Source organism: Prunus mume, linkage group LG5 (genome assembly GCF_029339155.1).
Source record: "Prunus mume cultivar Tortuosa linkage group LG5, ASM2933915v1, whole genome shotgun sequence".
Classification (NCBI taxonomy): Eukaryota; Viridiplantae; Streptophyta; class Magnoliopsida; order Rosales; family Rosaceae; genus Prunus; species Prunus mume.
Window position 1 is genome coordinate 29,989,120 of NC_142702.1, and position 24,146 is coordinate 30,013,265.

At 37.9% G+C, this 24,146-nt stretch overlaps 5 protein-coding genes across 6 annotated transcripts; 1 reads left to right on the forward strand and 4 right to left on the reverse strand.

Annotated features, from left to right (window-relative positions):
- Positions 1-2,468: 2,468 nt before the first annotated feature.
- On the forward strand, positions 2,469-3,493 carry LOC103333565 (Late embryogenesis abundant (LEA) hydroxyproline-rich glycoprotein family). Its single transcript, XM_008236419.3, has one exon. The coding sequence runs from the start codon at positions 2,632-2,634 to the stop codon at positions 3,265-3,267; it is 636 nt and encodes a 211-aa protein (XP_008234641.2). The 5' UTR covers positions 2,469-2,631; the 3' UTR covers positions 3,268-3,493.
- A 2,737-nt stretch (positions 3,494-6,230) lies between these two features.
- Positions 6,231-7,671, reverse strand: LOC103333564 (RING-H2 zinc finger protein). Its single transcript, XM_089052954.1, has one exon. The coding sequence runs from the start codon at positions 7,419-7,421 to the stop codon at positions 6,561-6,563; it is 861 nt and encodes a 286-aa protein (XP_088909080.1). The 5' UTR covers positions 7,422-7,671; the 3' UTR covers positions 6,231-6,560.
- A 2,198-nt stretch (positions 7,672-9,869) lies between these two features.
- Positions 9,870-10,781, reverse strand: LOC103333755 (uncharacterized). The gene has a single exon (XM_008236648.3). It carries the CDS (start codon positions 10,709-10,711, stop codon positions 10,109-10,111), a length of 603 nt encoding a protein of 200 aa, XP_008234870.3. The 5' UTR covers positions 10,712-10,781; the 3' UTR covers positions 9,870-10,108.
- Positions 10,782-14,028: 3,247 nt separating this feature from the next.
- LOC103333563 (uncharacterized) lies at positions 14,029-16,352 on the reverse strand. Its single transcript, XM_089051557.1, has 2 exons — positions 16,338-16,352; positions 14,029-14,886 (listed from the first exon to the last, which is right to left on the reverse strand). The coding sequence occupies exon 2, from the start codon at positions 14,768-14,770 to the stop codon at positions 14,153-14,155; it is 618 nt and encodes a 205-aa protein (XP_088907683.1). The 5' UTR covers positions 14,771-14,886; positions 16,338-16,352; the 3' UTR covers positions 14,029-14,152.
- Positions 16,353-18,775: 2,423 nt separating this feature from the next.
- On the reverse strand, positions 18,776-21,481 carry TTG1 (Transducin/WD40 repeat-like superfamily protein). Of its 2 annotated transcripts, none has more exons than XM_008236415.3 (2): positions 20,243-21,481; positions 18,776-19,177 (listed from the first exon to the last, which is right to left on the reverse strand). In XM_008236415.3, exon 1 carries the CDS (start codon positions 21,270-21,272, stop codon positions 20,244-20,246), a length of 1,029 nt encoding a protein of 342 aa, XP_008234637.1. In that variant the 5' UTR covers positions 21,273-21,481; the 3' UTR covers positions 18,776-19,177; position 20,243. The 2 variants fall into 2 exon arrangements, with proteins under 2 accessions (XP_008234637.1, XP_008234636.1); XM_008236414.3 differs by having other exon boundaries at positions 20,250-21,423.
- Between the last annotated feature and the right edge of the window lie 2,665 nt (positions 21,482-24,146).

The window sequence follows — 24,146 nt, forward strand, 5'->3', positions numbered from 1 at the left end:
TCATAAATATCATTTTCTACCAGCAATAGATGGATACGTCTTTGGGTACAGCCTCCACTACTGCTGCGTGCGGCACTATTGTCCAAACAAAGACTTCTCAAAGTCGTCCATGTCATCAAAATGATCATGCCTTCTTCCCACTAATTGTGGTTGGTAATTTCCCATAAGGGGTAGCCCAATTTAAAAGTTCGAAACAAGTGTTAGTTTATAGGCAACCAACGCAAAGGCTTTTCTTGTACTAATAACCCATCAAGACTGAATACAAGTCATGCCGTGATGAAATTGTGCATATCTGGTTTAGCTTTGAAGGTGAAATAATGTTGGCATTTGAAGATATCAAGATACAAAATTACAAATGCATATAAACAAGAGTCAGTCTCATCACCACCAGCAGTTTGCTGGTGATCTATCAGATTCTTAGCTCTGGTTATCTTCCCAATGCAATGATTTTAGGGCCAACTAAAAAGTGACCCAACACACACTCCACAAATGTGGATTGGCTGAAGGTGATGGTGGTGGAGCCAATTTCCAAAGGGCTATTATCATATGCCCCATTTGAACATGGTTATCTCTAAACAATCAATGAAATGAAAAGCCTAAAAATAAATTTTTTTCTTTCCCTGTTATATAATCAAAATCATAAAGGGACCTTTTTTTTTGGACCCGGATTGAAGAAATAAGCAAAATTTAAGAAGAAAGAAAAACTTTTATTAGATGAGCAGATGATAAATCACTAAGGTGATTTGCTTTCTCTTGAGACTTTGTTGAAGGGCTCAAAACCTGAAAAAGTTTCAAAAAAGCAGAAACCCAACACCTCTCAATTTCAAACGATTGAGCTACTGTAAGCCTGCAAGTCTTGTATAATATTCTCTTCAAGATTCTTAACAGGAGGGTCCCTCATAATAATAATCCAAACCAAAACCAGTGGTATTTTTCTGCCAAACCCTAGTTTTCTCAAGTATTGACATCCAATGGCACTGACCCCACTTTGGTGTCAACAATTTTTCCTGAGTATTCACATCGAACGGCCAATGAAGGTTCATCAACTAACAGTCTTCTACCATACATGGCCTTTCCTTAACATAAAAGTAACAGATACAAAAGTCATAACAAGCCAAGAAATGAATGATTGATGATGTTTCCCAGTGATTTCCAAAAAGCCTGTTTACAGATTCTCCATGTCTTATCTCCTTTTGAACTCTTTCTGATGCACACCTAAATAAGTTGAAAAAAATAATATAAAAACCCCGGAACTTGAAAACTCTCAGTCTCTGTACTCAAGCAAGGTTGCACCTTTAGTTAATTATATTTTAATCCCTAATCACAATTTTTTAATGACCATCTTGCATTTACTAGAAATAGGGAGGACAAAGATAGAGAAGGGGGCTATTGCACCATTTCTCACTCATATTCAATCAACAAGAAAAGGCTATCGGCTATTGGCTATGCCATCTCTTATTGCTCTTTTATAAATTAAAAGCCTTCACTTTCCTCTCAATTATTCCAAAAGTTTCTCCGATCTCTGATTCTGGCTAAGACAGATATTCTTCGTATCCTCTGCTTTTGATCATCATGGTAGGTCTAATTCACATTATAATTCTTGTTAAAGCATAATGGGATATGAGAAGTGTACATAAATTAATTAAACTAATAAAATTGGTTGCAGGGCTTCTCTAAGATAGCAGCACAGAGCCTGTATATTCATGAATCATGTTTATTTGTCTTGATATTGACTGATTTTATACCTTGGATGCAATAACCACTGTGATTGCCATGCCCATGCAGATGAAAATAACAAAAAGACAATGAATGAAATGAAGAGGAGCCTCGAATATTCATGAATCAATCCCTCGAATATTCATGAATCAATCAAGCATATCATAAAAATGCAAATTGATTACTCTGTTTTCCTAATTAACAAGAAATTTTCAACTCTAAAGCCGCAAAGGGGTTTACTGAAGTAGCACTACTTTCTGTATTTTCCTATCATTCTCACTGCGCACTATTCAAACACGCAACTTTTTGCAATTGCAAGTTAGTAAATTGGCGAATATATGTAGCAACCCATCCAATTTGCTTTTAGGAAAAGGCTAAGCTCGCTCCCCACACCAGCTTGGCCCATTCATAAATCATGCCAGAACAACCCTACCAGATGTGTTGGATTGATACACAGCAAGGATTGGAACATGGTCAACATTAATGGATGTTCTAATAATCCAATGGTTGATAATATAATTTACGCAAACACGTAATATTTTCTTTTCAGATATCTGAAAGTGTGTGCTATACTGCTAAATCACACATTCGTACACGAGTCTTCCTAATTAAATTAATAAGAGTACAAATTGACGGTTTAACAACATACCATAATAAAGGTTAATACCTAAACATTTTAATTGTATTCGAAGCGCATTCCAGAAGTTTACAAGTAAATATATTACAGCCAAGTCCCACGAGGAGCTGCCAGTCAAAAGTCCAAGAGAGCAAAATTATTGCTTAGCCCTGCTTCCCAGTGCTCTCTTTATTAACCCCATCATCTCCCTCCTCTTGCTTAGCCCTGTAAATCCTCTCTCTCTCTCTGTGTCCCTCTCTCTCTCTCTCTGAAAACCAATCTCTTATCTCTTCCTGCAAATGTCTCAAGCCCTCACAAAATCTCCTAAACACTGTGGCAATAAGCACGGACTGAACATTGGAAAGCTCTACAAGAAGCTATTCCTGGTATTCTCTACACTTTCCACCACAATTCTGTCTATCATATTACTTGTTTGGCTTATCCTGCACCCCACCAAACCAGAGTTCTCACTCAAAGAAGCCGATATCTACCAGCTCAACCTCTCAGGCAGCCACCTTCTCAACTCCTCTGTTCAGCTCACTCTGCTTTCCAAGAACCCAAACCAGAAAGTTGGGATTTACTACGACGAGCTTAAAGTGTATGCTGCATACAAGGGTCAACAAATCACTGTTTACACTTCTCTTCCTCCCTTCTACCAAGGACATGAAGATAGCAATGTCTTGACAGCTTCTTTGGTGGGAACGGGTCTGCCTGTGGCTCCCTCCTTTGGTTATGAAGTGGGGCGTGACCAAACAGCTGGTAGACTGGTTTTAAACCTCAAAGTGATCGGGAGGCTACGATGGAAGGTCGGGACTTGGGTCTCCGGGAAGTACAGAGTGAACGTGGACTGTCTTGCTGTCATGGCTTTTGGTCCTTCTATCCCAACTGGTCCACTCACTTCAAGGCAAGGAACTCAGTGTTCTACCACCGTCTGAAATACTACTTGATCTACTTCTAACATGACATCATGACTGGCGTGCCTACATTTTTTTTCTTTCTATATATTGATTGGTTTTTTATTAATATTTGGTTGGTCATGTTGATCACTTCTGTATCTTGCTCTGTTCCTCTGAAGTGTTTGTAAATTAGCAATCATATATGATTGATATATAGGACTGCATGTGTTGATCATATATAAGTGAGAATGAAAAGCTTGCCTAACTCTGTTGTATCTTAAGGCCAAAAGTGATGAGAAGAGAAACTCAGAAAAGGGATGTTGCCATAGATTCTTTTTTGAGTAGTGGGTTTAATTTTGACAAGGCAAGGATGGATGAGGAGTTGTTGCTGTTCTGCTTTGCTACTTTGCTTGTGCTTGTGGGCATGACGAGGAGAAAGGAAGGATTGCCGGAAAAAGACATAAAAGAGGTAATGATAGGTGAGATGCCAACGAGAAAAAGAAGAGAAAAAGGAGAGAAATCCATTATTTTCTTCGTTAGGAATCTCCCAATTTGCACTTCAACCATCGCCTTGAAATTAGTAATCACATGAAAATGGCTTAATGCATATATGGACTCTTTCTTTGCCTCTTTTGGCAGAATCTTTGGGTGTATCTTCCTTGAAGCTTGACTTAGAAATTTATATGGCTTTGTCAATTGAATATGCTGCAGAATTGTGCTAATTCTGTCTGTGCAGAAAACTCATTTGTTTTTACTTCTTTATTCTCTCTCTCTCTCTCTCTGGCTGTTTCAATTATACTAGGATTAGTCAACTCATTGACCGCTTTAAAATTATAATCGAATTTTTTTGGGTAACAAGGGAACTGCCCAACAGAGACTTTAATAGATTATAGGAGCAAATCAAATGCATGACAAATAGTAATATGCTTTGGCTTTACAGCTTTACAGCCTTTGAGGGAGGAGGAAGTGGATGCATTTTCACCTTTGACCGCCTCCAGTTTGATTAACTTTGAAATTAACCTTTTTGGTTCCTTCAATTAGCAAATTAACCTTTTTGGTTCCTTCAATTAGCAAATTAACCTTAAATGGCTGATGAAAGCGACAAATGATAGCTAATAAATCAGAGTACTATTAGTTCACATTCAAGCACTGCACTGCGCTGCACTACCATCGTGGCATCGTGGCATCTTGGCATCTTGGCATCTTGGCATCTTGCAACACAGAAACTCTTCAATACTTGAAAATTTAAGATGCTGACAAAAAAAGCTTTCCCTGCGTCTTCAAAAGCAAAAGGAAACAAATAATTCTAAACCCAAAAGAAAAAACATCTAGTTCCACAAATTTCAAAAGTAACACTACTTTTTAAGGATACGAAAGAAAGCTAGCGTCTCCTTACCTGATATGTTCCCCACACAATGACTCTGAATAGCTGAAAGAACCTCACAAACTTCACGACAAAACTGCTTTTAGAATTGCGTTTCACCATCCATCCGGTAATTCAATCAAAACCATAAATTTTACAAGAAAACTACAAGAGTGACACAACGGGAGCGGATTTTTATGTCCTTCCACAATATAAAGAGCCATCCAAATTTATTTCCCCAGACAGAGAAACAGCGCCATGTGGGAATCAGGAAGGGAGAAGCACTAAAAGCAGAGAGCTCAAAGCATGCCAACAAAATCAAATTCTACTTGTTTTTCTTCCATCATCTTAAACATTATTTCCTTTCATACAAAACTATCTACATAACATATGAATAGGCCTCAATTCAAACTTAACTTGCCATACACAAAAAGATTAGCAAAGTGTCCAAACTACAAGGACTCGAAACCCTGCCTCTGTTACTCACAGCCTATGAATCCTTCTGCTATGTAGTAATGCAATGCATTTTACAGGCACCACAATAGAATTGTGAAATGCTAAAGTTCAAGATGAAACACAAATGATTTGAGTTAATAAAATGTCAACATTCTACAGACAGATACTGCAACAGTTGTTAGTTGACACACAAGTTAATGAACAACAAGGCAATCGATCTTAAGTAGCAACAACCAACCATAGGTCCATTTCTATGGTAAAACTTCCAATAAGCTGATCCAGATTGAAGGGTGACCATGAACTGGATGGAAGATTTCAATATATCCAAATTATTATATCAGCATACTGAATAAGAATACTCAAATCCATTTCAAATCTTGAAGCAAGAGACATAAAGTATTCAAGACCTAGACATAACCAAACACTAAATGGGATATTCAAGACCTTTGAGTGCATATGTTATATATATAACTCATATTCAACTACAGAACACTCAAAGGGAGTGATTTGTAGCGCCATTTCCTAAAAAGAAAGTGAAGCTGTAAATAGAAATCACTGGAGTCCTTCTCCCTCTATCTCTATCTATATCTATATCAACTAGCTGCCTCTGCTACTATACTCTTAACCTGCATTTGAACCTCCATTCCTGACTAAAGGATTTATGACATTTTGAGACAAGCTATTAAAAACTGTAAACAATGGCTAAGTTAATGCAACACCAATATATTTTAACCACAATCCCTTTGCACTCACTTAAACACAACACTTTCATCAAGTATTCATTTGTAGATTATCAAATGATTAAATCTTTGACAGAGTTCATTGGGTATGACTGACTGGTCAATCCGACACCTATAATTTACTCAAATTCAAGCTGTAGCCTGTATGCTTCTTTGTTTAGGTGGTCTCATTCATTTAATTTGCAAACTCAGAGATCTATGACTGTCAGCCTTCTATCACATGCTTCCCCAAAAAACCATTATTGGATCCTAAGGCCAATGCATTCTCAAGTCCCTCTATGCGTGTGAGTATGTGACTAGTAATCAACTCCCAAAAGACAAACAAAACAAGGAGTTTGACATTGAATCATCAAGTCAGAAATCGGGCACACTAAAACCTGCAAGGAAAACATGGAGATATACAGCTGAAGCAAAAATTACCACAACCACGCAATCTTAAAACCTACAAGAAAGTTTGTACTTCTCTTCATTACTGATTCAAAGCAAAAGTAATATATACATCCAAACTGAAAACTGAATCAAGCAGTTCTCTCAAATGGCAAAAGAGACATGAACTACGCAATAAATTGTAGCCAAAAAGCTCATAGCATTATCTTACAGGATTTTTAAGGTGCAGTATCTTAATAAGACCTACATCATACATTCTCTAACCCAACAATTGATAGAAACATACCATTATCGCATTACATTGTGAATTTGTGAAGAAGTCTTTTTTTTTCCCTCTCATGTCCTAAAAAAAGTCACGACATTAAGCTCAAGCTCAGAAAACCAAATCAAGATCTTACTGAATCAAGACTAACCCATTTCCAAAAATGCTTCTTGACAGACACAGCCTCGTGAGCAATACTCATCTCTCCGCAATTCGCATACTCATGCTCCTCCTCAGTGCAAAACTCTCCTTCTGGTAAACCATCCACCCAAGCATCCACCGAATGCAAAACGTAGCATGCCGGCAAGCCCGGATACGACGCCGAATGACGCTCCTCGACCTTCTTCTCATAGGAACCCGGAACAATTTTTAGAATGCCACTATTTCCCGAATCTTTCACCAACCCTTTTAAAATCGAACCGAGCTCTTCCATAACAGCCCGGTTAGCGGCCGATTCGGGGTCCTCGCCAGGTTTCATTTTCTCCGATAAGGGCCGGCCTCGGCTTCGGACGCTACCATCCGATAATTCTTGGTGGGCTTCGACCAAGACCCGGAATTTATCGTCGATGATCCGTACCGTGACGACGTGAACGGTTCGAACCGGAGGGGTTGAGTCGGCTAGAGAGCTTTCGCCTTCGGAGAGCTCGAGCCAGAGGTTGTGGACGTTTTTGGTGCCGGGCTTGACCCCCCAGGAGGCCAGAGAGTCGGAGAGCAGGCGCGGCTTGAGCCAGTCGGAAAGGGACTGTGGGGTGGAGAAGTGGTGGAGGGACATGATGGGGATTTTGAGAAAGCGGCGAGGGGAGGAAGGGAAATGAAGAAATGGGGATTTGGAGAAGAAGGTAGCTCTGGTGGTGGAGGAAGAGAAGAGGAAACAGAAGGAGAGGGCCGTGAGGAGGAGATCGGGTAGGGTTGGGAGGTTGTTGTTGGGGTTTTGGAGAAGGTTGGTGTGGTTGTTTCTGATTGGTAGTTGCGGCGGCGGTGTCATGTCAAATTATGAAGATGATAATAACAACAATGGTGGTTCATGTTTGATCGAAAGAATGACAGAATTTTGGTGACAATAAGAAGATGGAGAAGACGAAAACAGGAAAAATAAGAGGTGGGAATTTGAGGGCATCAGTATCGTATATTGTTCTCATTTTTATTCGCGCTTCGTTTCTTCGGCTATTTTGCAGTAGATCAATTTATTAATAAATAAATTAAAACAACAAGAACAATCATTCAATAATATATGAATATTTGACCCAAAAAAGAGACTACATGAATATCCTCTATTAAAAAAAAAAAAAGGACTATATGAATATCATGCATTTATCAAGTTGACATAATATAGGTATCATACGAAGGAACTTGTAACTCAAGTAATAATGAATATTTACCGTATATTCGAAGTCATGTATTCGACTACACCACATAATATTGCTTTGTATGAAATTTTTTTGACATATTAATTTATCAGTTGACGTAATATTGGGCCATTGGGGCCATAAGAAGTGCTTGGGCTACGTGGGAAAAGCAACCAGAGAAGTGATAGTGTATCTTGATCATGTTGAGTGGATTGAGAAGACAGAGCAACATTTTGATGAGCATGTTGTTGTTTCTTGCTTGGCCGATCATCAGATACATGTGTTATTGTTCTGAGAGACCACCATCACAAATACCCAATTGGAAACATATTTAATGTTTGGAGCACAAAGACAACCCCTACCTACCTACTGTGTTTTTTCCCCTTTTTTTTGGTTTCTTACTGCTTATTCTTGGCCTCAAACACAATATATAATACTAAATATGTTTACCAAGCATGATTCTGTCGTGTTTTATTTGTATAATTCTGGGTTGACTCTAAATCTCATTCACTATAAAAAGGGATCCGATACGGCACTGGAATTGGATAGTGACTCAAGCATTGTAAAAACTATACATGATCGATAAGTCGCCTGAACTGAACTATAGATATAAATATATCTGTATTTTTACTAAAACTCGATCCTGCTACTTACTGTACGTGTAAATGCATTCATTAACTCCAAAGTCTTCTGAATATATAAACACCACCACTACGTCCACTACGTATATGTGTATGTGGACTAATTGGAAATCTAGCTAAGGAAGCAATTTGATGAATAAATTGATTGAATATCACATGAAGTCCAGTCAATGTAAGTAAGGGCTCTCCTTTCAGTTTCTTGGTTCATCTACAACTACGTACACCGTACATGAATACATATGCTTATAATAATAATATACAAACAAGATCGTCAACTATGACCAGCAGCTACCGTACACACATCAATTGAGCATTTCATTGATTCACATATTTGACTTTGTCAAGTTACGGAATCTTTCCATCACACACAGTCTACAGACCCTTTTTTTAACTTTTCTTGAGTACTGGATGACGGACTTTTAGTCTGATTTCATGCATGTCTACAACTTGGAAACCGTCAAATTAGTGCCTTATGAAAAAAGTCGTCTCTTTTCTTTTCTTATGCATCCCATCCTATTCTCCCAGGCCAGCCACTTGCATGCCACCTCCTTCTTTAATTTTCTTCTCAGTTTCCATGTCTCTGTGAAAACTGTGGAAACCGAATTAAATCAGACTTTAAGGTCAAATAATTCCTTTTTTTTTTGAATTATTTTACCTAATTGGGAATTACTCAACTTAATTGGGAGTTACTCAATTTATTTGAGAGTTACCAATTAAATTGAGAATTACCTAATTAAGTTGAGAATTGATTTGATTCCTACCCCAATTCCCAATTAAATGATGAGTTACCTAATTAAATTAGGATTTGATCTGATACCTACCACAATTAGGGATTTGATTTATCCTTAGATAAAATCTCATAAATCCACTCCTTGCCTTAATTTGTCCAATCAAATCAATTCCAAATAGGGGAGGAATAATTCCCTTCCATCTAATGGACATTATCTCAACTAGCTCACGAACAGACAAGTGTTGTTGAATCCAAATCCTAGCCTTCCATCTATGAATTATTCCTCTGACCATCCGAGACCATTATAAAAGGATGACCACACACAAAGGTCAAGATACGTCTAAATTCCTACTGAAACTCTGCAAATTATTTCTCACAAACCCTAGCCACCACTTTCTTTCTCTCTTTGACACAAGGCTCTGCCACCATACACCGCTCTGGGAACCAAGTTTTCCTTGAAATACCATACCTAACTTAGGCATCGGAGGGCCTTTGGCCAACACCCTGTGGTCCCCCCGATTTGTTTTGCAGGGAGAAAGAGAAGTGGAGAAGACGAAGGAATCTTAGATGAATATTCTAGAGGGACGAAATTTGCTCCCACAAAAACAATTCTGACAAATCCATTATCTATATATATACTTACATCTAATAATAATATATACATATATGTAAGTATGAGTATGACAAGTGGGATCGATGAAGATCAAAGAACAAAGTTAAACAAACAAATCAATAACTTTGAGTAATTTTTTTTGTTTGAGAGACTTCAAAGAATACGTAAAAGGCTTTCTGATTTCTGTTTCTGAAACAAACACAAAAACAACTTTCAAGAGACTACGTGATATGCGTTAAGCCTTGCGCTTCCCTCTTGGAGAAACATATATGGAATATAATTAAAACTAGCTAGCTTGGTGCAGACAGAGTGAGCTCAAGATTTGGTGCTATGGCTATAGGCTTAGGCAAGCTCATCCTCACCAAACAAGTAAATCATCCTCTCGGCCCTCCATGGATCCTCTCTAATAAATTCTCCCATCTCCTTATGGTGATGATGATGATGATTTGATTTTGGAGTGGAATTAGGCAATAGGTCAGATCTACAGAGAGGACATGTGAGCTGACCCTCGTCGATCCAAACATCTAAGCACTCCTTGTGAAAAGCATGTGAACAATTGAAGAGTTTTCTGAACCCTTGGCTACCTTCCATGCTATTCATGCACACAATACACATATGATCATTGTTATTGGAGTCATCTTCTGCTTCTGCTTCTGGTTGGCCTGTTTTGATCTTGAGAAAGTCCCGGTATTGCACCACTGGCAGTTGGTTCTTCACGGATTCAGCTATGCAGTGGACGGGTAATGGTACCAACCACCAAGGCGAAGGAGCTGGAGCTGCTGCTGGCAAACTATTCATCTCGGGCCGGTGATCACGATCATGATCAAGAATATAATTATCCTTTTGATATTGACCGCGTTTGGAAGAGTAGTGTAGCTTGATTCTGAGTAGATTGAGAAGAGAGAGTAACATTTTGATGAGAATATTGTTTCTTGCTTGACCCATGAGGAAGAGTCAGTACTTGAGATATGAATGAATGTTGTGAGAGACCACAATCACAAATCCTGTATCAACCACAAAGGCAACCTCCCATATATTTTATAGGGCTTCTTATATCTAGGTCCGAAACGATTAGATATTATTAGGTTTAGTCCTTGTCTTTTTGGTTTTAGATGTGTCCATTAATTACTTTTTTTGTTGTGTAGATTTTCCCCTTTGAGGTAAATAAAGAAAACACATTGAAAATCTAAATTTAATGCATTATTTCCTGTAATTTAATTCCAGAATTTAAATTTTGAATTCTTTCCTTGATCATATTCCTAATATATGGATAAAATACAATTTAATCAATAAAAAGTAAAGACCCACATATTATACGAATCGATTAGACAAGCACCCATATTAAATTATGTACTTGACATAAAGGTAAATAATGTTATTATTACTAACGAAAAATATATAATGATAAATCGTGTTACCTATATATGAGTTATGAACATAAATTAGAAGACTACCTATAAGTCAAATACAAAAATAGACAAAATAAAATTGTATGTTACCTATAAAAATATATATATGATACCTAATGTAATAGGTAATAGGCAGTATGACATAAATGACTATTACCCGATTCAAGTCATAAGGGGCAACATTGGAACAAAAAATGAAAATATTACATCATAAAATATTTTAGAAGGAATGTAATTCTCTATGGCACAAAAGTCAAAAGACTTGAATCAAAGTCATCAAATCCGAGGACTAAACCCGACTCCTCATTAGAAATTTGAATCTATATCAAGTTTTCTAATATTTATAATTTAAAGTAAATTTAGGTTTTAACCATAAAAAAAATTTCACTTTTGGAAAAAACCAAAACTTTTTCAAAAAAGACAGAAAAACCTCTTAACTTTCAAATCAAAGACATGCAAATGTAAAGATTCTTAGGAAATTCAAAAATAAATAAGGGCAATTTTGTCCATTTTGACTTCTTTTAAAAATTTTCTCTCTCCTTTTGCTTTTTCCAAAGTCTCCCTTGCACCCAAAAAAGTAGACTAGCTAATACTGTACACTCTTTAAGTTGTGAAAACGATTAGTCCTAACCACCTTCACCTACGAATTAATGAAGAGATAGTGAAAAGATGGTTTAGCAAAAACAGAAAACAAAAAGGGGTAGTGGAACAGTGGAAGGATCTAAACCTACATCTTCTGGAAGACAAATTCAAGAGAGACAGGGGTGAGGTTTGAGCGGTCAGCAGGTTCCCTCGGTAAGCTCTCTCTCTCTCTCTCTCTCTCCAGGTCAATATATATCATATTTATGAAGTCAATTATATACGTGTAAGGCGCATGTGGCTCTCTTTCGAAGAATTAGTTAATCCCACCCAACCATGCATAATGCATCCGTTAATCCAGAGTCTTCCTTTGGAAGAATTAATATTAATCACACGACTACATATGCATTGGTTAATCCAGAGTCTTGGGAGTATTACAAACGCCATATATGGATATATGTGTATATTATGGATTGATGAGGATAGTTTAATGTCGTGTACAGTTACGATATATTGGAAATTGAAGGAAGCAATATGAATAATTAAAAGTTGATTGAAGATGAGATGATGATGAAGTACTAGTATACTAGCTAGTCAAGTCTAAGAGGATTGAAGATGAGATATTATTACAATTATATCTGCTCTGCTCATATAATGTTTGTCAAATTATATACAATAATGCACAAGGTAATTGAGCATTGAATTAATCATCAAATTCATGCCTTCAAAAAGTCTTGTTTGTCTTCTTTTCTGTTATTGATTGAACAACAAGTGAGGTTTCTCAACGTGGCAAGTATGCTAGGCTAGCCACCTCCCATTTTCAGCTAGTAATGCTTTCTTTCTACTTCAAAAAAGAGTCCCAGGAAGGAGGAAGTCTTGGGTCGGTGGACGCATTTGCCTATTCATTCATGCGATGGATAGCTTGGCTTAGCTTTGACTATGAGACGTACGGTCGGTGGACGCAAATGCCAGCCAAAGTCAAATTTTAATCTCTTGGAATATCTCAGTTAGCTAGTATAAATCTTGGATTAGATCGGCATATAGGAAATGCGTACAAATATTAAGGGTTGAAAATCCCATGCAAACAAACAGAAGTCAAAAAACGAACAAATTACTAACGTTGAATAAATGAACGAAGATTACTTGTTCTTTCACAAAAGTCTAAATGAACAAAGTCTTGGTATTGCGGAGCACTGGTCCACTGGGAGTTGGTATACGGTTCTTGACGGACTCAGTGGACAGGTATTGAAGGTGAAGGAGCTGCTGCTCATGTTCTTGATCAACATGTTTCTTGCTTGGTCCATCATCAGATACAGATACATGCATCATACATGTTCTGAGTTCTGACTCAGAGTATTAAACTTAGTGTAACGCTCTTGTTGTAATAACTTTATCATAAAAATTCTCTCTACTAAAACCAGCTCGTGTGTTTTCTGGAAGAGAAAAACACTACTCTAGCTACTTTTTAGTTGGAAACTTTTGTACGGCTATTTTGGTTGCTTGGTCCTTAGGAAGCCACGTAGGTGGTGTTTGTATTGGCTAATATATCAGCCTTTTCTTTTGGTTGGTAAAGCTAGCCAGGAAGTGGACTTTAAAGAGCCTTAACTACGTAAAAAAAAATTGGCAACAGTCACCATTATCCGGTGATATTTGGTGAATGTTGTGGGGGTGACTAAAGACTTTAGTCACAAGAAAAAAAAGCAAAAAATGTGACTAAAAGCCTTTTTAGTCACCAAAAAAGTCAAAAAAGATGACCTATGCCTTTTGTCACGGCCACAAATGTTGCCAAATAATGATAACTGTTGCCGCTTTTTTTACTAGTACTTGTAACTGTTGCCACAAATGTAGCCAAATAAAGAAATAAAATGAGGTTGACGAAATTTCGTTGAAAATTAGATCACGAGAAAAAGCTATATAGTATATACGTGTTGCTGAAATGAAGAGGTGTCCATCTCCATCTTGCCTGGCTGTAAGGGACGTGATTTTGAGAAGTAGGGTCCAAGCGAATGATGGAACGTGCAAATCTTATCTCGAGTCACGCCCATGATGAGGCCATCACTTATTGCATGCTTTCTCCTCACCTCTTTCTTTTCTTCTCAATTTCCGTTTACTGTCAAAACAGTTCTGACAAAACCAGTATCTATATATTATATTTACTTATGTATAAGTAAATATGACAAGTGGGTGGGAAGAAGATCGAAGATCAAAGAACAAGGTTAAACAAACAAATGAACATTATTTTTCAGTAATTTGTTTGTTTGAGACTTGAAAGAATACGTAAAAGGCATTCCGATTTCTGAAACAAACCAAAAAAAAAAGTTTCATGAGGCTACATGATATGCGTAAAGCCTTTTAAAACTAGCTTGGTACAGAGTAAGCTCTCATTTTGGTGCTAGGCTTAGGCAAGCTCATCCTCACCAAACAAGTAAACCCTCCTCTCGGCCCTCCATGGATCCTCTTCAAATTCTCCCATCTCCTTATGGTGATGATGATGATTTGATTTTGGAGTGGAATTAGGCAATAAGTTAGATCTACAGAGAGGACATGTGAGCTGACCCTCATCGATCCAAACATCTAGGCACTCCTTGTGAAAAGCATGTGAACAATTGCAGAGTTTTCTGACCCCTTGGCTACCTTCCATGCTGTTCATGCACACAATACACATATGATCATTGTTATTGGACTCATCTTCTGCTTCTGCTGGTTGGCCTGTTTTGATCTTGAGAAAGTCCCGGTATTGCACCACTGGCAGTTGGTTCTTCACGGATTCAGCTATGCAGTGGACGGGTAATGGTACCAACCACCAAGTTGAAGGATTGATCTCGGGCTGGGGATCAAGAATATAATTATCCTTTTGATATTGACCATGTTTGGATGAGTAGTGTAGCTTGATCCCGAATAGATTGAGAAGAGAGAGTAACATTTTGATGAGATTATTGTTTCTTGCTTGATCCTCCTCACCCATCAGATATGAATGAATGCTGTGAGAGACCACAAATACTGGAACTGGAAGCATATACTTTTATTAATTGCTATCAATATCAACCACAATGGCAGCCCATTTTATGCTCCCAAAAAAGCAGACTAGTTCTATACACTTGAAGTTGTGAAACGACGGATTTGGACCTTCACCTACGAAATAAATGAAGATAAAGGATGGTTGAAGGACCAAAAACAGAAAACAAAGAGGATAGTGGAAAGATCTAAACCTAACCCCTTTGGCAATAAATGAAGAGCATTCAAGACAGGCTAATTACAAACTCAAATGATACAGTATACTATACAACTATGAGGTATATATAATAACTCTCTCTCTCTCTCTCTCTCTCTAGTATAGTGTATAAAACTAATACATGTTCACCAAGTTACCTGAGCCTTAGGGACATGGGGCCAGCTGGGAGGTTAGGTGAGGACATATGTGGTTAGACGTTTAGATAATTGAACTAACAAATGTATGTATACATCAATTATTTGATGACTCTTTTTTTTCCCAAAATTATGAAGGATGATGGGGTTTTCTCACACACTCTGTTATAAGATGTCATGAAATGTTCGAATATAAAACTAATAGTCTACAAGCCAAAGTTCTTTTTCATTAAGCTAAACATAATTGGCCTTAATTAGCGATCAGTGGCGGATCCAGAATTCAAAAGTCAGGTAGGCGAAACTTACCTTAAAAACTCGACGGTACGAGTGAATTTTATTGATAAAAATAAAAAGATACACCTAGTCAGGGGGGACGTAATGAGTCTTACCCTCAAATATGCATATCTATACATAAATAAAAGCTTAACAAAAAAAAAAACAAGAAGTAAATGCAATGCAACACGAAAACTAAACTATTTTAATCTAAAATTGTACCCTACGAGGCTTAGAAATCTTAAATTCTTCAATTATCTCTTCATTATCGATACTATTAGCAAACTCTCTTTCAATGTGGAGAATCATGCAATCAGCAAGGAATTCATCAACTATGGTGATTCGCACATTATCTTGTTCATTCACTAAATATTGGCATATTTGAAGACGTAATCTCAGATCACGCTCAAGATAATTGATATTAAAATCTTGACCACTATCAACTCTTTGAGTCTCAAATCTTTCAACTTGAGACTCGACAATGGGAGAAGAGAGAAAATTTGGCTCATCACAAATGGGAGGCATTCTAGAAGATGATGACTCATCATTCTTTTTCTTAAAAAAAGATAACAAATTCTTTGTTTTCTTGGGGTTTCGATTGTGATCCGACATAATAAAAGATAACATATTTAATCAAATATCCCAACAAAAAATCAAACAATTTCTCATAATAGCATCAATGAATTTATTCAAACATTAACATACCAACAACAAATCAAACATCTCAAGTCTCAACAATGCCAACATCAAATCAAACATCTCAACAAAATTCTTAAAATCAAAGACCTAATTAATTTCAACGAAATCCCCAAATTATATTTCATTCCTAATTAAACCCTAGAAAACTCAATTTCAAATTAAAATTAAAACTAAGATGCATATATTTATTTTAGGAATAACTCAATAGAAGAAGATAATTAAAGAGAAGAGATTAAGAAGAATACTTATTTCCTTGTATATGAGAAGAGAAGAGAAGAGGCTGTCCAGTGTCCACGATTGCACAGCACAACCAAGACTTGCGTTGAGAAGAAGCTCTTCCAACTCTGTCTGGAATTGCACTGCACAGCCACTATTTGGCTGCTTAAGTTATATTCTTTCTTTTATTAAAGTCTGACTGGGCCATTCATAACATGGGTTGGCTGGTTATAATTTTTTTTTCCAGTTTTTTAAAGTTTGAGTGGGCTTGTGTTGTGGGTTTTATATGGATTGAGTAGGCAAGAGTGTATACTAACACATGGAATGGATATCAATTACATAACTTATATATAAGTTTTTTTTTAGTGAAATATTTTTGGGTAAGCGGTAGTCTACCCTGCCCTGGCTTAAGATCGATCACTATTATCATATTTATGAAGTCAATTATATACGTGTGGGTATCGCATGTGGGTCTTCCCTTAGAATTAATTAATCACAACTCAATTATATATGTTTGTGTCGTGTGGCTCAGGTGGGTCTTCCCTTAGAATTAATTAATCACAACACAAACTATGTGCATCCGTTAATCCAGAGTCTTCCCTTTGAAGAATTAATTCATCACACAAGTATAACTATGCATTCGTTAATCCAGAGTATTGGGAGTATTATATATATAGAAACACCATATACTTGCTATATATTTATGTGTATATTATGGATTGAGGATATAGTTTAATGTTAAAGCTTATACACATGCGATTTTCATAGCTCAAGTCTAAGAGGGTTGTATATATTCAATTTGTTGGCGGGCACCATATCATATCATGAAGATCACTGAAATCTTTAATTAGCATATATATATTTGGCATTAATTATTACAATTATCTGCTCTAATCATTTTGTCAAATTATTTAATGGAACATTGAAATCAGCAATCACACACTCTTGATTAATTTTGTTAACTTATTGAACACACACACATGTGTTCATTAATTTTGTTAACTTATGGAACACACACACATATATATATAAAATCTCCGTCACTACAACAACTTGGGAGCCGTCGAATTCATGCCTCCAAAAAGTCTCCTCTTTTCTTCTCTCTTTCTCTTCTCTTCTTTTCTCTTGTTGATTGAACAATAAAAAGTGAGATTTTCTCAACGCATCAAGTATGCTAGATATCTCCCATTTTCAGCTGTTATCTACATTATAATGCTTAGTTTCTACTTCTTTCTTAGTGATGAAAGTAGGAGGCCTTAATATTAGCTGACTTACCCTGGCCATTCATTCATGTGATGGTTAGCTTAGCTTAGCTGAGAGAGAGAGAGAGAGAGAGAGAGAGAGAGAGAGAGAGAGAGAGAGCGCACGAGCGTATGTATACAGCCAGCCAGCCAGCCACACACCTTCATATAACCACAAAATTGTTGCGGTTTAAAGTGATGATATATGTATATTATATCCCAAAGTCATATAGAAACTGCGTACAAATAGATAGTACACTATAAACAAGGGTTGCAAGCAAAATCCCATGCAAAATTGCAATTCAACTTCATCCAGCTGGTTAATCTAAAGGTGCAAGGTAATCATCTGCTAGTCTGATGACCCTGATGCTGATGATTGTATGTTGAAGTGGAATTATAGACAATATATAGACAAACAAAGGACATGTAATTAGCTTGTGTGATTGGCCTGTTTTGATCTTGAGAAAGTCTTGGTACGTATTTCACCACTGGGAGTTGGTTCTTGACGGACTCAGCTATACCAACCAACTGGTGAAGGAGCTGCTGCTGCACCACTTACAGGGCCATGCCCATGCATGCTCATTCCTCCTTCATTCCAGAATATTCTTTCTAAACATGGACACACACCACGTCATAACATAATGGATCGACAATTTGGAAAATTAATTGATTGAGCATTAACAATATTAAGGCTCGTGTTCAATTTCTTGGCGTATCGTAAAGTTTACTGATTCAATTGCTTGATGATGATGCTAGACTAAACTCGCCCTACAACTTACAATTGAAGTGGTGAATATATATATCCATTACAAAGTGCTGCGCCTCGACTATCTTATAATTCCAATGTGAAAACTCATTCCAATATGAAGACTCAGCCTGCCTTAGTTGTTAGACTTAAAACCAATAAAAAGGATTAAACACAAAGTTACTAATGCACCTATCATTCAATTGTCATCGAGAAAATATTTGTGATGCAAATAACCATGGAAAGGGATGTAAGGGGGATGAATGAATTTGCTGTATTCGGCATATAGCAGGTTGAACTGAAACCAGATTTACCCAGGCCCTAACATCCGTTGCCCTTTCGACCAAAAAAATAAAATAAAAAATAACATCCGTTGCCCAACTTGCCCGTTATTTCCAAGTACCATTAACAATTTTTCACTTCTTTCGTGGGATGAATGAGACATGAAATAATATGCAACAGGTAACCATGGAAATCGATATCCAAAAAATCTAGCCTCAAGTGCAGAGAAATCCTTCCCCCACTTCATTGTTATACATAGATAGAACCACTCAAAATCTTCTTGACAACTTTCTTTTTCTTTCTATAAAGTACTGTCAAACATGAGGAAATAAGTTATAACATTCGCAATCGAGGGAGTGCAACACTAACAGGTACAATTAACATTGGATCTAACAAGGGATGAAAAATGAGAGGGAAAGATACGGTACTCTCATTGGGGTTCTAGACCAAGATGACAAGACTAGTAGATAATAAGCAATAAATAGATCTCTAACAGTTCAAAGCTAACCGTATTCCTTTACAAACAACCCTACAGCTGACTGAACGAGTAAGTACTTCCAGCTGACTCGCCAAGTGATCATCACTGCTTCCATCAGGAGGCCTGCATCGAAAGAAATTACACATGCAACTTATCCAGTTAATAGGGAGAAAACAACCAAATTCAAGGGAACGGTAAAAGAATACACAATCCACTGTCAATGTATCAGCCTAGGACAGTAACAATGTGTAGAAGCATAGTAGGAGCTAAACAAAACAATACCAAACACAAAGCCATGTAGGAGATCCCTCCATGAGGGTGACTTATCATTAATTGCTAGCTCATCAATAGTGAAAAAACAACTAGAGCAGAAAGCACCAGCATTACAAAACAGACAAAAAGAATGCATATTTATACAGAACAATTTTCTTAAATACGATAACTGGAGGTGCAGAGTATGCCTGCCTGTTCCATAATTACTAATACATTCACAAAGTTCCCATCCACAAGAAAATTTCAGTGGCTGGGTTTCAATTGTATAATACAGCTTGCAATTTTAGCACAAGGCAACTAACTCCCAAGCAGATCGCTGGGATTGGAAATTCAAAGGAAATATTTGCAAGGGTAAAGAATTAAAGTTAAAGGCCATAAGGGGACGAATGCAGGCAAAGCTCAAGACAATTCGCCCTAGAAAAATTGTGGGACCAAATCATGATGCTGTAATTTGAGGGGTGAAAGAAAGAAAATACAATAAAAATAGAAAAACCAGGTGCAACAGCATGCGCCAAAATGTGATGTGCACAAATGCAATGAAATGAGGTAAGTATCATCAAACAAGGAAAATGTCAAGAGAAATGACTACAAAGCATAACCAGAAAGACAGATATACCATGCAAATAGGCAGAGAGAGAAGGGGTGCTACAGCAAATGCAAATGTATTTCACTAACTCTGCAACTCCAACTAGCGCACACACAAAATTTGCAACAATAAAGTACGCTCGCATTCATAGAAGCAATTCGGTCATGCAATACTTATTAGTCTCAAATTCACCCAAATTCACCTAAAGCAAAGCATTTTATTCAACACTTAAATCAAAAGCATCAAATTACCCAAAACAGATCACTACATATCAGTCATAAACTCAAAGCAAAGCACTTCACAATCCAAATGAGAAAAGCGTCCTGCACCTCAAACCTTCAAAAGCTGCATCTTGTTAGAAAATGCAATCGAAATCCAATCAGGCTGTGCAGCAGACCACTGCAACTGATTAATCTCTGCCCCTGCAGAATACATCGACATGGGGTCGATCCCATTGGGCCCGGCGACCGTGGGCAGCTCCCAAATAAGTGCCTGAGTATCATCCCCAGCAGAGCAGATGTGTCTACAACTCTGGGGTGCCCAAGCAATGGCATTTACACTAGCCCTATGCCTCTCTAACTCGGCAACGGGCATAGTCGGCGAACGGATATCCAAAATCACAACTTTATTGCTGTCCATCAAAATGGTGGCCATGTACCTCAGGTCCTGCTTGTTCCAAGCCAATCTAAGCAAAGGGGTATCAGGCTGGGGGCTCTCGTAGATAATGGTAGAATGCTCCTTGTCCCGCAAATCGAAGATCCTCACGGACCCATCAGCCGAAACCGAAGCGAAAACCCTAGCTTCACCCCAGGCAATGTCGTAAACCTCTTTATCGTGCGCAATGAGCTGGGTTTCAACGACCCCCTTTTCAATATCCCAAATGGTACAGGTGGTGTCGATGCTGGAAGTCCCAATTCGTCTGGGTTCGATGTCGTTCCAATCGAAAGAGGTCAATGGGGCACAGAACTCGCTGGTCTTACTGTTGTTCAAGACCTGGATGGGTTCGACGGAAGAGTCTCGAACCTCCCAGAGACGGAGATAGTCGCCAGAAGACGCTAAGACGTCGTTACTTTTGTGGAGGGAGTTAGGGTTTGGGTGGAACATGAGCTTGGTGGGTGGATAAGGGTGATCAAAGGAGAGGGTCGGGTTTGGTTTTACAGAAAGGGTATCCGGGTCGAAGGAGAGGATGTCGACCCGGTTAGAGTACTCCTCAATAAAGCTACCCACGGCGATTCGGTGGTGTTGGTGTCGGTTTCGTGTTTGGGGGGGAGAGAAGGCCATGGCGTAGAGAGGGTACGGAGACTCGTACGTCACCGAGTTCTCCTGACCGAGATGGGATTCTTGTGCTGAGTTCTCCATTTCCTTTTCTTCTTTCTTTTAATTTTTTTCTGGGGAAAATGACGGAAAGGTTGGTTGAGAGGATGAAGCAGAGGTATTCTGGGTCTGGGTGGGGAAATGTTTGGGTCGGAGCTCGGAAGATGGGAGTTCAAGGCGAGAATGCATTTGAGAAGCAGGCGATGCTAACTCAAGAAACGACATGTAGTTGGTGAAATTGCAACTGAAAAGTTGGTTGGTCAACAAGTCGAACAGTCAAAGTAAGCTACTAGTGTGCTCGCACGCATAATTTGACTGGGCTAATGGGCATTCAAGACATTTACTTACACCTGTATCCAATAGACGAAAAGATTTGGTTTCCTTTTGGGCCAGAAAAAAGAAAAAGAAAAAGGAATGGACTTTTAATCCCAACTCATTGCCACATGGACTTGGGCCCAAATTTAATGTTTTCTCGTACTTGTCCCAAGAACACGGGCCCTTGAACTAATTTTTTTGTAATTGAGTGCAAGTGTGGAAAGGGGAAGCATCATGATTCATGATGGTGGGCATTTTGCAAGGAAATCCCGGACTCTGAGGAACGACTTTTTGTGTATTAAGGCTTGCTATTTGGTTTGATTTATAACACTAGTATAAGATTTACGCACAAGCTTTCACATTACAATTAATACATCATTATTATTGCTTATTAGCGGAGAGTTTAGAAACATAACTAAGTATAAAAGTCAAGACATCAATTTCGGAAAAGAAAAAAAAGAAAAGGTGAATAATTTGTTAAGAGTCATTGTTTTAGGTTATAAAAAGGTGTTGGAATGTTTTGTGATTATAAAGTGCACTCAACGCAATTGCCGGTGGTAGCCATTGACTTATTGGTCACGTTCAGAATTCATTCTCTTATTGCAAGTCGCCAAGCGTGTCGGATATGGTAATGCCAGAGGAGAGAGAGAGAGACTTGGCAGTGGCCTTTCTGCCCACCTTACAATATCGTCAGCGGATGACGCACGCGCAGGATGTCATGACTAGGAAACTTGCATTGGTTTAGGGTCCCTAAATTAACCCAGGCTTAGGTGCAGGGGTGCAGGGCATGGGGCACATAATTTAACCTACCATAACTAATTAATTAATGGTCCAGAATTTGGGATATGAAGACAAAAGCCACTTAAAAAAGCAAAAAGAACAAATATTATAATGGAAGTTGGATCTAAAAAGCTTTAGAACTTTAGACCTATGCTGCTGCTGCTGCTGCTGCTGCTGACGAGTAAAAGTGTTATGCAGCGAGTGCGCTTTTGAACTCTTTTTTTTTTAAACTGGAAACCACACTTTTTTGGCAAAGAGCTTATTGTGGAACTTAATTAACCTTCGTGTAAAAAAGTACAAGAGAGTAGGACAAAACATCTCTAAATCTTAATTGATTGCAAGTTTGAAATTTAAGTGTGAACAAATTTTATAACAACAAATACCACGCATTGTAATTGTAGGCCATCTAGATTTTTAGTATATGTCGGCCAACGCTGATTATATGTCGACATGAACTTTTAAGAACTTCTTTTTTCGTTTGAACATGATTTATTAATGGACGCCAAGCCTACAGTATGTCGCTACATGGTCAGCAAAAGTAGATACTCCCGTGTGCCGATTTTACCCGACCCGTCGTGACGGGTCATTATTTTAAAGGCAAATGAACCGACCCGAATAGATCATATGCCCTACCAAACCAAGGTCAGTTGGATGGCATCTGCTCACAGTCAGAACCACATGAGCCATATACTTGGGCATAATCTCACAAGATCCCCCTGAGCCTAACCTAAGGAGCAAATCAAGGTGATTAGAGAATCGAGGGGGAGATCACATCTCTGAACAAGTTACATCCTGACTCGAGGCAGGGCCCCAGTCAACCGGGAGAGCCACCCTCTCGGTCAACATGATTACATCCAAAAACCCAAATAAATTGCAAATTAGGCAGTAATTAATTCAAAAGGATTTCAGAAAAGAGAGAATAATACAAACATAATTAGCCTAGGAAGATCGATAATGGTTTTGTAGGTATGACAGCAACGTGAGAGGCTAGGATCTCAGTGGCAACAAGCCAACCTCTTGTGTTGTCTGCTGTATTGCGTAATGAGTGACGAGTAAGAAAAAACGAATGATGACCATTCCATTATGACTTATGAGGAGGAGAAATTCCTTCATCTTTTTCTTTTTCAAAGCAATATATATTTTGTTATATATATCAAACGAGAAATAGAGACCCCGTCACCTGGCCCCATTCAATAAAATAGGCACATGTATTTCCTCCTCTTTTTTTTTTGGTACCGCCAGCCATATAAACATCGATCACAAGCTCACATGCATTATATATCTCTGGTAATGGTTAAATGGTATATATCTTTGCGAGTGCTTTTAGAATGGCCAAAAGCGCTTCCTAATAACTAAGAGCTTCAAACGTTTTAAAAGTTTATAAGTGCTTATAGAAGCACTTTAATTTTTTATGAAAATTCAAGATTTTTATAATAAAAGCTTTTTTATTAGAAGTGCTTAGGCCTAGTTTGGGATTGCTGTCACTTTTTTAAAAAAATTTGATTCCACTGTGCTTTGAAAATAGTTAGTTGTATAGTAAAACAGCTTCATGTTTGGTAAACAATATTTTTAAAGTGCTATTAGTATAAAAAGTAGTGTTAAAACCGTTTGGTAAATTTTAATACAAAATTGTTGTAACTGTAAATAATGACTAAAATAGACATGATGTTGAAAGTCTTATGTCCTAATCATTCGGTGGTAGTATTAGTGATGGAGTGGAGGTGGTGGTGGTGATGGAGGTGGGTTGGTGGTTGTGGTAGTGGTGGTGGTGGGGATGGCGATTGTGGAGGTGGAGGTGGAGGTGATGGTGGTGGTGGTAGTGGC

Bases quoted from the DNA above. Each gene is read 5' to 3' on its own strand.
- LOC103333563 (XM_089051557.1), bottom strand. From the start codon at position 14,770: ATGCTTCCAGTTCCAGTATTTGTGGTCTCTCACAGCATTCATTCATAT.
- LOC103333564 (XM_089052954.1), bottom strand. From the start codon at position 7,421: ATGACACCGCCGCCGCAACTACCAATCAGAAACAACCACACCAACCTT.
- TTG1 (XM_008236414.3), bottom strand. From the start codon at position 21,272: ATGGAGAACTCAGCACAAGAATCCCATCTCGGTCAGGAGAACTCGGTG.
- LOC103333565 (XM_008236419.3), top strand. From the start codon at position 2,632: ATGTCTCAAGCCCTCACAAAATCTCCTAAACACTGTGGCAATAAGCAC.
- LOC103333755 (XM_008236648.3), bottom strand. From the start codon at position 10,711: ATGGGTCAAGCAAGAAACAATATTCTCATCAAAATGTTACTCTCTCTT.